The 13,930-nt window shown below is 36.1% G+C and overlaps 1 protein-coding gene across 1 annotated transcript in view; it reads left to right on the forward strand.

Annotated features, from left to right (window-relative positions):
• Positions 1-1,174: 1,174 nt before the first annotated feature.
• Positions 1,175-13,930, forward strand: part of LOC133519710 (heparan-sulfate 6-O-sulfotransferase 2) — a 99,615-nt gene continuing 86,859 nt past the window's right edge. Inside the window, exon 1 of the mRNA XM_061853773.1 lies at positions 1,175-2,273. Within this exon, the coding sequence (XP_061709757.1) occupies positions 2,085-2,273 (189 nt within the window). The 5' untranslated portion in view covers positions 1,175-2,084. The remainder of the gene's footprint in view (positions 2,274-13,930) is intronic.

Genomic DNA, 13,930 nt, shown 5'->3' on the forward strand with positions numbered 1-13,930 from the left:
TACACCCGCCATTCTGACTGTCAGGATGGCGGGTGACCTGTTTTTTGATCATAACTTTACGTACCGTGAGGTACAATTTTTTTTAAACGAGGTACTAAATAGTATAAATTAGGTACAAAAATATGGTATGCTTTTCATTTGATTTTATTTAGGTACACCCGCCATTCTGACTCTCACAGAATAAGGTGCTTGACAAAATGAAATATCGACATGTCCGTTATCGATGTTACCTTAACGTTATATATATTTTTAACATTGTATGAGAAGATAGCAACCGCGAAATACACAACACGTTCGATATCTTCTTTGATATATTGGTATTCTTTTGGCATTGTATACTACAGCTTACGTTTCTATTTTTAAGTACTAAATATATGTAGTTAATAAATAAATTATGTGCCGATTTGTAATTGATTTTCATTCTTGATATTTCTCGGCAATTTACAGCAAGTAGAAGTTACACCTTTTAATTACTAGTCTATGACTGACTTATCGATAACAGATTTATCGATGTTTCATTTTGTCAAACACTCGTTTGTGCCACAAAAACTTCTGTCTGGTACTCTGGTACGTAATTTCTCATTTCGAGGAAAAATTAGTAATTTTACTGGCAACATTTCTAAGTAATGGCGGCTGATAAAGGTTTGTATTTATTTACAATTACGTAAAAGTATAATTTTAAACTCCATGCTTACGCGTGGAATGTAATATCAGGTGATTTGCTTTTATTTAGTGATGAATTGTGACAGCCATTCACCCCACAAATGGTCATCTTTCCTGTATTAATTTACAACCGTGCACGGTGTACACAAACCGACTCGACCTTGAGTACTGCGAGGGCTATGTCGCAGCACTCGCAGCTGAAGTGGCTTCACTAAGGGTGTACGGACTAGTAATCTATGCTTTTTAGGGTTCCGTACCCAAAGGGTAAAACGGGATGTGATAAGATATTATAAAACTTCGAATGTCGATTTGAACAATAGACAAAAGATTATAACAGCTTCAAATCTAACGACTATATAGTAAGTTATCCTTAAAAGATAAGATATTCAACAATAACATCACTGACTTTTTTGTACACCCATAGATTTAAAAACCGGACAAGTGTGAGTCGGACTCGCCCACCGAGGGTTCCGTACTTTTTAGTATTTGTTGTTATAGCGGCAACAGAAATACGTCACGCGGCATCTGTGAAAATTTTAACTGTCTAGCTATCACGGTTCATGAGATGACAGACGGACGGACGGACAGCGGAGTCTCGGTAATAGGGTCCCGTTTGACACTTTGGGTACGGAACCCTAAAAACGAGCGGCTATTCTGTGAAGATAATTCTCGTCAGCAGTGTTAGCTGAGTGATATCGTGGAAGGTCACAAGATGTCGCTGCATTCAACAAAATTAAAGGAAATATTTTTATCGGACTCAAGGTTGTTCTAAATGCGATTAACAATAATATTTTTATAATGAATGACAACGCCTAGTTACACTTACATTTTTTTAACTTGCCACACTATTCAATAACGTACGCGAATGTTGGACAACATTATTCATCTCGCTCGTGCCCACTTTGGTACTCAGCTTAGAAAATATTCTATCCTGCTCTACCGCCTGGTTAAATTGACGACGAAAGGAGATCAGATCGTTCGGCTTCGGTCCTCGGGGTCCCCTATGACTAGCCATCTGGGTGATAGTAGTGTGCGTAGTGTAGTGGTTGTGTTGTATTTGTATTCCTCTGATCCACTCAGTCAGTCAGTGTAGTGAACGAAACGAAAGGAACAGAACACTGAACGATCGGAACGGTCATATCAGCCAGTCAGTTCACCTTCGTCGGCTGATCGTGGACATCGATAGAAGTATTTAATTCTGTTTTAGTTTTAACCTATCACGCTTTTAGTTACGTGCATTTATGCACTTCTAATAAAATGCGTTTATCGAGAGTGTATTAGAAATTCAAACTTATCAAGATATTATAGTCAAGACGTCTACAATGTGAGGTTGACATTACATATTGTTATGATGTGATGAAACGCAAGTAAACTACGAAAGTCTTGTGTGCTTCTTTAAGATATTTTCATAAAAATGAGACATGCATCCAACCGAAATGCAAAAAAGTGTGTCGGTGCAAGTAGACAGTGATTTTGCTTTGCTGCTGCCGAGTGGTGTCTACGAAATTAAGAAAATGGAGCCAAGATCGAAACTACGAAAAGTAATACTATTCTGTTTACTACTCTCTCTGTTCGGAATGGTTGCTTTTGGATATTTCTGCCCAGATCAGGTAAAATATTTTGTTCTTAGTTTCACTGTTGTTCTTAAGATTTAATTTCAGGTAGCTGAATTATTAGGTACGTCACTTAGTATGAAACTTTTTCGTTTTATAAATTCTTGATGGGATTGGATTGCTATAGCAAATCAAAAGTGTGCCTAACAACAATATGTGTACAATGGATTGGTTCGCTAGATTAAGGTTGGCCTCTTTTGTGATAAATAATGTTAATCAAATTAGCCATTGACTGGTATAAGGATGCCTCACACAATCTTATGATTGCATTGCGACAGATGTTGTTGTTTACCTCTTTTGATTATTTGTTTTTATCAAAGCTATTAATATTATTAATAAATTGTTCCCTTGCTATTGCAGTATATGTGAGTAAAAATTGCTATTATTCCACTATCCATACTTACTTTCCGAATATACTGAGTAAAATGGATATTATTATTTTTATTAGGTAGGATTTCTTTTGAGGATGACTATTTAATTATGTGTACAAACACACTTATGTGTTTTTACTTACTTGTGTGTAATTTGAAATGCTGCCAATGCTTTGTAGCTAATGAAGTCATCTTGTCAAATTAATAAGAGTTACTTTTGCAAATTTTAAAATTGAATAAATCATTATATTGATTGATAACTCTGCTAGCGAATTTGATATTATGTGTTTGATACATATTATTTGTTAGGGTTACCAGTCGTCAGGAATTTTAAAACGGAACGAATTCTATTCTATTATCTGATACTGTTGATTCAAATTTGATTGCCAATTTTTCTTGTATGGTGGGTTCTAGGGTTTGCAATCTGAAATTCCAGACACTTGGACCAATTTTCCGATATTACAATTCCGGAATTGAGACCACTGAATATCGAAAATTCCGGAATTAGATTTATGTACTTTAATTACATTTTATTACGTTTAATACTGAAAATCGTTAAGAAACTACACTATGCTGATGTTATTAGCCGTCGGTGACTAATTTCTGAAGTCTAGCGGCATTAACCATTGATTTTTTTTACTTTTGATACTTACATGTTTTTTTATCATTATAAAGAATGTGAGGGATATTTGACATGTATTTTTATTGCATAACGCGTTTGAAAATCAATTAATATGTAACAATTATAAATCATATTGAAAAATAAAACATTACTTTGCTGTCATAAGTAAAAGTTACCTATTTCTAAAAAGCGTTTTTCAATAATAAGACATGTCGAGATTTGATTATTTGCCGTTTTTTCTAATGCTCAAAACGAAGTATAAAGCAAAACCATACATCTATACTTTCCCAGAAACCTACCTACGCGAACTTTTGAATTAAAATGTATACATATTTGGATGTTTCATTCACAATTCAGAAAGAAGTTTCCTTAATGGAAGATTTCGAATCCTGTAGTGGAACATAGTATATTCTGAATTAGGAACTTGTAAGGAAAAAACCGAACTAGAAAAACATATCGTTTAAGTACCTATATTTTGCATTAAGTCTCTCAGCCATTGCAGTTATTATTTTACACTTCATAAAACGGCTCATCCGGCTGAATGTAGTGCTAATAAAATAATTTTAACCATTTAGCCCATTTGGTTTAATCTTAATAAGGCTTGAGTTTTGGGCACTAATCGGCAATGCACAAAGGTAATATGTAGGTATAGCTATATACTTTAATACATAGAACACAACCTTAACTCAGGAACAAATAATCGTTATAAACAAAATAAATGCCCTTACTGAGATGGGAACCCCAGGAGCTTCATCTTCGTAAACAGAGCCACTACTTACTAGGCAACGCAGCCGTTATATTTAACCATTAAATATATAAATAAGACATAGTTTCTCCAAATAAACTAGGTCTTACAACATTGGAGGACAGAAGGAAGCGAGGCAATCTTATTGAGACATACAAAGTCTTGTCTGGACACTACAATGTTCCAAATATTAAAGACCTATACATATCAAGCCAGAATGTAAGGTTGAGAGGACACTCTAAAAAACTAGTCAAACCTCCATGTGCTAGCAACCCTAGGAAACACTTCTTGCCAAATCGTGTAGTAAATGTGTGGAACTCTCTACCAGAAACTGTTGTTAGTGCACTTTCAAAAAATAGACTAGATACACATTTTAGAACATTAAAAAGTACTAAATAAACACAAGTGCTGCGATATACACGCATCAGCTCCAAGAGCTGCTAGTGTATGAAATAAAATAATAATAATCTCGTGAAAGCCGAGAAGGACAAATCCAGCAACTACCTAGACTTGGCTCACGAGATTACTGCCATGTGGGATGTTGACTCGACGATCATTGTTTCGATAGTCGAGTCAGCGAACAGTCTCATAGCGAAGAGTCTCGACCAACACCTAGAGAGACTCTCGCTTGGTGGCTGGATCAAGGGTCAGATGCAGAAGGCAGTAATTTTGGACATGGCGCGTATATTACGTCGGTTCCTCTCTCTGCGGCCCTGACCAGCGGCAGCTTGGGCCCTGCCTCGCTGCTGGCGGCACCCTAGGTTAGGTTTTTTATAATGTGTTTATATGTATTTTGTAAGTGTTTTTATATTTTACCTTTATATTCATATTATAAAAAAACCTAATCTAAGATATGCAATGAATAAAGTGAAATAATAATAATAAAATAAATACGCCGTATCATTGAAGTGAATAAAAGTGACCATAGTAATAAAGTGCTAAAATAAGTCGTGCAATGACGGCACTACTCAATTTATTGATATTCCTCGATTAATAATACTACTAACTAATTCCTATTGAAACAACACTTTCTTTGATGAACGTAAAGTATCAGAATTTCAATTTTTTTGGTTTTTTATTAAAAAATCGAATAAAAATATGGTGAACCCCAATTCCGGAACCAGGTCCGGAATTCCGGAATTGGGACCCAATATCGAAAATCAGTTCCGGAATTGGAAACCGTCCGATATTGCAAGCCCTATAGGTTACTATAGTGTATTTCTTTAGGCATTCAACAAAGTGTAAACAAACCACAATAAGGTATTTTATTATGCAATAATGAAAAAAAGTGGCTGTGACATAATCGGACAGACACACGGACATGACGAATCTATAAGGATTCCGTTTTTAGGGTTCCGTAGCCAAATGGCAAAAAAACGGAACCCTTATAGATTCGTCATATCCGTCTGTCCGATTATGTCACAGCCACTTTTTTCCGAAACTATAAGAGCTATACTGTTCAAACTTGGTAAGTAGAAGTGGTTACACAAAAATAGAAACAAAACAATAAATTTTGGGGGTCCCCCATAGGTACTTAGAACTGAAACTCAAAAAATCTTTTTTCATCAAACCCATACGTGTGGGGTATCTAAGGATAGGTCTTCAAAAATGATATTTAGGTTTCTAATATCATTTTTTTCTAAACTGAATAGTTTGCGCGAGAGACATTTCCAAAGTGAAAAAATTTGTGTCCCCCCCCCCTGTAACTTCTAAAATAACAGAATGAAAAATCTAAAAAAAATATATGATATACATTACCATGCAAACTTCCACCGAAAATTGGTTTGAACCAGATCTAGTAAGTAGTTTTTTTAATACGTCATAAATGGTACGAAACCCTTCATGAGCGAGTCCGACTCGCACTTGGCCGCTTTTTTGCCATTTGGCTACGGAACCCTAAAAAGGAGAAACTTGATGTGTAAAAAAACTGTGTGATGCTGATGTGACTAAGTTTTTTTATAAAAAATACCTATCTTGGTATGATTTGATTAATCAATAGTAATATAGTTTTGTAATATTTGCTACTGTTTTGCGTCAGTAAAGAACCTAAAACAAGATGGATTGTTTAGCCATTAGAGGGTAAAACATTAACCAATTGAATGAAATATGTTAAAGCAAGAATGCTCATCATTCTTGCACACACAGATACAGACAGTTTTCTATTTGGTTGGTTAACCAATAAAAATTTTCAAGTGCCTGAAAATGTAAAAAACCATATTCTGCGTCGAAAGAAAAACGCATGAAACCTGAAAACATACATACCTAAGACTAATCTAGATCGATTGTCCCAGCCCCCCCCCCCCCCCCCCCCAAACCCCCCATATACCAATTTTCAGCGAAATCGTTAGAGCAGTTTCCGAGATCACAGAAATATATATATATATACAAGAATTGCTCGTTTAAAGGTATAAGATATATATATATATTTCTGTGATCTCGGAAACGGCTCTAACGATTTTGCTGAAATTTGGTATATGGGAGTTTTTGGGGGTATACAATCGATCTACATTAGTCTTATGTTTGGGAAAACGCGTGTTTTCGAGTTTTCGTGCGTTTTTCATTCGACGCAGAATATGGTCGCTAGTTTCGTGTTGCCGGCCACTGTCCGTCTGGTCCAGCGGGTTAAGAACTTAAGACGCGGACGGCTAGAAACGAGTGTTCAGGGTTCGAATCTCGCCCGGTGTCTAACTTTTGTTTTTTTTTTATATGTTCAAGTTTATATATACTTTTATGTAGATTATCACCTATATACCACCATATTACAATAAATAGTTATAACCGAGCAAAGCTCGGTCGCCCAGGTACGTTTTTATTACACGGGCAAGAGAGAGGGTCATAGGTCTTACGTGAGATCACAAATATGAGATTTTTTAAAATTTCTATTTTATGATGGCGTTTAACGCACTCTTTGCTATCAAACTCGGTGCAGAGTTAGCTTAGACTGACTCCAGTACCTTTGTAGGTGCAAATAAATGTTCCAATTTTTAAAAAAATTACATACATGGAAAACCAACAGCTGTAAACATTTCGATAAGATACAATAGAAATACAGAGCCATTACAGGTTCTCACTTACACATTTAGGACCAAATTAAGGTATTAAAATGATTTCCAGCTCGCTGGGAATTCTTTCCTCAAAACAGTAGATCGAACTGTGTAAAATTATCCCTAGATATTTATTTATCTATTGCCTTCACAAGCTCAATAATTCTGATATAAATAATAAATATTTGTAGGCCACCAAACGAAGAAAAAAAACGGGGAAATAATTCATGTACAAGCAAATTTTGGCATAGTTGTAGATAACGCTACGACGTTTACGAGTTATTTACGAAAAACTAAGAAGCGACTTTAAAATTGATTATTATTTTATTAATATTCCCGCTTTAGTATCTTCTTAAATGTTGATCCTAGCGAAAAGTAATCTGTATGTTGCAGAATAATTTCTGGTAATTATTTATGTATCAGACATTTTTTTCAAATTCATGACATTTTCAGGTCATGCTTTTCAAATTATTTACGAAAAATGAAAGAAAAGGAACCTTAAAAATGATTTTAATTAACTTTCCCTATTTAATATCTTTTTAAATATTCATCCTTTCAAAAAGTGTACTGAATCTTTTTTGTAGAAAATTTTGTGTAGATTATGTTTAACAACGTTTTTTGCTATTGGCCACCGTTTACGAGTTATTTACGAAAATATTGTAAAATGTACCATAATATTGATTTTAATTAACTTTCCCGCTTTAATATCTTTTTAAATGTTGATCCTAGCGAAAAAGTGTGCTGAATCTTTCTTGTAGGCAATTTTATATACTTAGATTATTTGCGTGAAAGAACATTTTTTAACAAGAAAAAAAAATCCCATGACATTTGCTTTTTATGTACAAATACATAAAAAAATAATCATTTTTAGGGTTCCGTAGCCAAATGGCAAAAAACGGAACCCTTATAGATTCGTCATGTCCGTCTGTCTGTCCGTTTATGTCACAGCCACTTTTTTCCGAAACTATAAGAGCTATACTGTTCAAACTTGGTAAGTAGATGTATTCTATGAACCGCATTAAGATTTTCACACAAAAATAGAAAAAAAAAACATAAATTTTGGGGGTTCCCCATACTTGGAAGCTTGGAACTGAAACTCAAAAAATCTTTTTTCATCAAACCCATGCGTGTGGGGTATCTATGGATAGGTCTTCAAAAATGATATTGAGGTTTCTAATATAATTTTTTTCTAAACTGAATAGTTTGCGCGAGAGACACTTCCAAAGTCGTAAAATGTGTGTCTCGCCCCTGTAACTTTTAAAATAAGAGAATGATAAACCTAAAAAAAATATATGATGTACATTACCATGCAAACTTCCACCGAAAATTGGTTTGAACGAGATCTAGTAAGTAGATTTTTTTATACGTCATAAATGGTACGGAACCCTTCATGGGCGAGTCCGACTCGCACTTGGCCGCTTTTATTTAATTTTTTGGTCGAATTTACATAAACTTATAAAACATGTTTCCTTCTTTCGGCCTCAAAAATGCGTGGTTTAAATCTTTCGGGTTCCTCGTGTTACACCGTATATAGATCAATACATACGTATGCATATACATAGAAAACAACCGTGAGTCAGGAACAAATATCTGTGTTCATCACAGAAATAATTGTCCTTACAGGTGCAGGGTCAGTTCAGTACCCACTAGACCAGACCGGCCATCGCATATCTGGTTTTATAGAGATTAGTCCGCCTATCTGTTTTTAAATTGCAATCTAACATCCATGAATAAGAATGTCTAGTATGATTTGAATTTTGACGGCCACAGGTACCACTAGGAATGTGCAACACCACCCACATAGCCTACTCGCCAAACGATAACTTGCGTTATTCAAGACTTAACTTATTCAGTATACTGTAGGCGGTCCTGGCCAGGTGTTATCCTGTCCATTATCAATTCAAGTCGCAACCCGATGGCGAGCCGTGCCCGATCAACCCGCTGCGCCTTATGTGGCATGGCAACGGACTGCAGCGCGCCGGTTATGTGAGAAGATGCAACTTATTCTTTGTCTCGAGCAGCTCAGTTGCTGCTAAAGGCCTAACCAAATTAGGCTTCAAAGTCGAATTTCAAGGTAAGGTCCATATGAGGGCAGTAACTGGAACGAAATATAAATGTCCCTGACAATCCCACTTTGCGTTTTGCTATTTTAATATCATTACGATGTTGTACATACATACGTATGACAAATATCAGCTCAATCGGATATCAACAAGTGGTCGTTTAATGGTTTGCAAATTTCGAAGGCAGTTTATCTACATCTACATACCTAGTTGGTTACTAAATTCTGTTACTGCAATAATCTTTATCTACATGAACTATACGAACGAAAGTTGTATAAACTATATATTAAATTACATATGACAATATCATTCAAAATGGCCTCCTCTGGCCTTGACACAGGCCCTCAAACGACGAGGCCAGTCATCAATAGCGGCACGCACGATTGTCATGTCTAATTCCGTCACTGTCTTAACTATGGCCCGCTTGAGGGAGTCAAGATTTGTGTGGGGTTTAGCACAGGCTTTTTCTTCTATAACCTGCCATATGGCATAATCCAGGGGGTTAAGGTCCGGGCTGGAGGACAGCCAGTCTTCGTGGGCAATAAAGTCGATTTTGTTCCTTCGAAATAAGGCTCGAGTTGTTTTTGCCTTATGTGCAGGAGCTGAGTCTAGTTGAAAGACCCATGGCTGGTGTGTTGAAATAGGGTGTGGCTTAAGGGCTTCACTATTGGTTCGAGAATGGTTTCCTGGTAAACTTTGGCCCCAGTTTTCACACCTTTTTCACAGAAATGAACCTGTGTTAGCCCTGAGTATGACACACCCAGCCAAATCATCACATAAGAGGGATGATGGCCTCGTTGCACTCTCGGAACAGCCGCAATCGCCTCTTGACTGTTTTTTGCATGCACTCTGTCATTCTGGCGGTTACAACATTCTTCAATGGTAATTTTTTTTTCATCTGTAAATAGTATTTTTCGGTGGCCATTTTGTGCGTATCGCTTCAATAGCACGCGACTTCTCTCTAGCGTCGTAGTCTTTAATCGTCCATTAAGCTAATGACCTTATTGTCTGCGGTAAGCGTGTAGTCCAAGGTCTTCATTGATAACTTTTTTTAGGGAGCTTCTCTTCACAGACATCTGTATTGCCAACAACTTTTACTTCCGGACGGGGTTTCTTGCAATTCTCGCCTTCACTGCCTTTATTAGAGCTGGGGTCCGAACGATACGTGGTCTTCCAGACCTCTAGCGGTCATCGAAGCTCTTGAGTACTATTGTATCTATTAATTGTGCGATAAACAAATTGTTTGTTGATTTTTAGGTTTTCAAGCAACTTCAAAATCATGTTTGGCGGGTGCCCACATTTGTGCAACGCAATTACTGCGATACGATTCTCTTTTAGGCCCCAATTCATTATAGATACGACGAGATAAGCGTTATGTGTGGTATATAATTATAGCTCACAAATCCACCACATTATGTCTTTTTTTTATTTTTTCGGTAGCATTTGTTTTAACGGAAATAAAGAGGTGGCAAATCGAGTAACAGAACTTAGTAACCAACTAGGTAGTTTATAGCTATGTATGTAGGTACATACGAATGTTGCAAGTTAGATGAAAGCATGTTAATACGTGAATTAATTATGATGCTGTGATAAATTTTGAGTCTTAGTATTTATTGAGTAAAATTTTAGTCCAGTTTAATCATAATTATCTTAGTTTGAGTTGGCCTGACTGACTTCCGGCACTTTCCGCATACCAAATTACTTACTAAATGTAGATGTCTACTTATTACTCTTGGCCTAACCAACGATCTACTACAAGGTGCCCGTGAACATTGCGAGAGATTTTAACGGTGCATTCCTGATGTCAACAGAAGCAAAAAAAATTATATGACTTTGTGAAATTCGACAATTTTTTTTGTTTTGTACTTTCTCTTTTTTTGAACACTCCTGTACATAAAACGTATTTTTTATTGATTAACACATAACCTAAAATTAACTAAAAAGTTTTTTTTTATTTGGGGGTAACCTCTCGAATACATTTTTTTTATTTTTCGATGTCAATCAATAGGTATGAATGTCCAGACTAGACCTCAAAGTGGCAATACCGCGGTCAAAAATGTGTTTTGTACCGTCTTATGGCGAAAGAATGATTTCGAAAAACATTTAATTATCTCTGAAACTAGGCCTAACCAGAAAATTTTATATGACATTTTAGTTACTAAATATTACCAGGAATGCTTAGTTAAAATTCATAAAATGATAAAAATCCCTCAATTAAATAAAAATCGTTTCATTTCTATTTCACATGAGTAAATTACTGTTACCGGCGGCCCCAAAGTTTTCGAGTACAGTAGTCCACTATGATTTTTGAGTAACTTTATCAGCAGGCCTCGTGGGCCACCGGCGATCCACAAAAGTTCCAGTGCCGCAGGCCACTATGATTTTACATCAGTTTTAACTGGCTTTACCAGCAGGCCATGTGGGCGGCCGGCGGGCCAAAGTGTTAACTTTACCGGCAGGCCACGTACCACGTGGTACGCAATGATCCCACAAAACTCAAATTACCATATCCTGTTAAAAACGAGATAATAAGGGGACCGTTGATTTTGTTAAGTAATTCTGCCCAGAACATACTGGAGCGTATAAAATTGAAACGGGCCTCAAATTAACCGTCATAATCTTTACATTATGAAAAATCCTTTGATGAAATTTTAAATCTCAAAAGAAAAACTTCATAAGCAAAAGCGTATACTTATAGTATTTTATGCAACAGTTGTATAAGAAGGGTCAAAAAAGGCGAGTGGCGTGAGTTACAATGTGAGCCGGAGCCGAAGGCGTAGGCGAACATTGTAAAGGAATACGCCACGAGAATTTTTTGACCTACTTATACAACGTTGCATACAATATTTTTCCTACGAGTCAACAAAAATAAATCTTAATTTAGGTAAACAAATTACAGCAAAAGTATATAGCCAAGACGCGCGACTCGCGCGAGCATACCTTGTTACGCGCCCGGCCCGCCCCGGGCCGCGGCCGGCCGGTCGGCGACACCACCTCGTAACTCATGAGGCCCTGGTACTTGCTACTTGCTAAATTAATTTTTTGGACAGTTTTTTCTCAATTTTGGCCACCGTAGCCTACGGAGACTAACAAGCAACGCTAAGCGGTCTTCGTAGTCTATGGGTGTTGCTATATTACGGGTGTCACATGCGTGTTTCTGACTTATGAAGTAATTATTTTTACTATGCAACCAAATGAATATTTTGTAAGTTGGCATCAATGCACTTAGTTTAAAACTGTATTCGTTTTGGTTTTGTTAGGTTGGTAGCCATTAATCGCAGTAACATTATAGCTTATAAAAGCACAAGAGCTTTTATGAGGAATAGACAATATAGACTTTTCTTGAAATCGTTTATGTATGTTCTTATATTCGTGTTAATGAATGCATAAATGACAGATAACAGTAGAGGAGTAGGAATTTTTTTTTATTGGTATCTATAAAACTCCGATTTCGTCACTGACTCACTCACAGATGATCAAAACATCCCTCAACCCCTTAAATTAAATAAACAACCCCTTAAATACTGCACGCTAAGCATAACATAATATGTTTATTTCTCTTATAAGTGAATTTATTATTTTGATAATTAAAGATTTCTTTAAACTGAAATTAGGGGATAAACATGTTTACGTGGCTTATAATTCACATTAAACTGCTGTATCTCAATGTCTTTTTTGGTTATCCCGCTCAATAACAACCTAATGGAGTCATAACGGGGTATCAGTGAGAAAGTTTCCTTATAATCCAGATCTTTTACCTAAAAAATCCTCGGGCACAAAGTCTAGCCTTAAATCTGTCTTCTTCTGCTTCTTTATCTCGCTTTACACAAAATACCCATTTACTTGTAATAGATTTCTTCTCTGTCCTGTCAGTTATAGTCCAGTGTATTATGTTCACGGGACTGAAACTCTTCTTTAATAGCTTTCTTCTATTCATGACGATTTACACCGGTCATTACCTCTTGATATGTGTTTGGTAGATACCAAAATGAAGAAATGAGACTGTTGACTCTCAAATGGCCGGAAATGAGTCTGCCGAGCATTTCATCCCCAAATTTTTTGACATACAGTGAAACCTGGATAACTGAGACTTCAAGGGACCTGCAAATTTGTCTCACTTAAAGAGGTATTCCACTTACCCAGGCTCTCAGTTAGCCAGGTATAAATAAATTTCAGTCTCATTTACAGAGGGTTCCATTAATAGAGGTGAGAATTGAGGTTATTTCAGTTATAGAGGTGGTTGGTAAGTTATTTTGTAAACATTATATAGGTATGAGTTGTGATATTTAACAATAAAAATAAGGTAAAAAAATCCTTGACCTTCAGAAAATTCAGTGAACTTTTAAAGTTTATTTAAATTTATTTTGAATGATTCTACAAAGGATAGATTTAGTCACATTATAATAATAGAAAATAATTTTTTGGTTTTTCATGTCGTTTACCAAGATTTTAGCTTTCGTTTCTACAGTTTTAACCACTTAATGAAACTTGACGTCGTTTAAACACAATTAACCAAATGAGGAATTTGTGGGTAGAGTAAAAATTAATAGATAAGGGGGCGTCCATAAATTACGTGAGGTGTTTTTTTCAATTTTCTGACCCTCCCTCCCCCCTTGGTGAGATGTCGTGAGATTTTATTCAACCCCCGCCCCCGTCCCCCAATCTCACGTGAGATTTTTCAGAATGTGGGTTTATTACGTAAACGCGTTTGATTGTTTATTGTAAAAAGAAAAAAAACAATTTGGTTCGTGCTTTTATTTACGACTAGTTAAGACTAATAATCAATATTGCTGAGAGTTATAAATGTAA

The sequence above is a fragment of the Cydia pomonella genome, chromosome 1 (assembly GCF_033807575.1).
Source record: "Cydia pomonella isolate Wapato2018A chromosome 1, ilCydPomo1, whole genome shotgun sequence".
NCBI classification, from domain to species: Eukaryota; Metazoa; Arthropoda; class Insecta; order Lepidoptera; family Tortricidae; genus Cydia; species Cydia pomonella.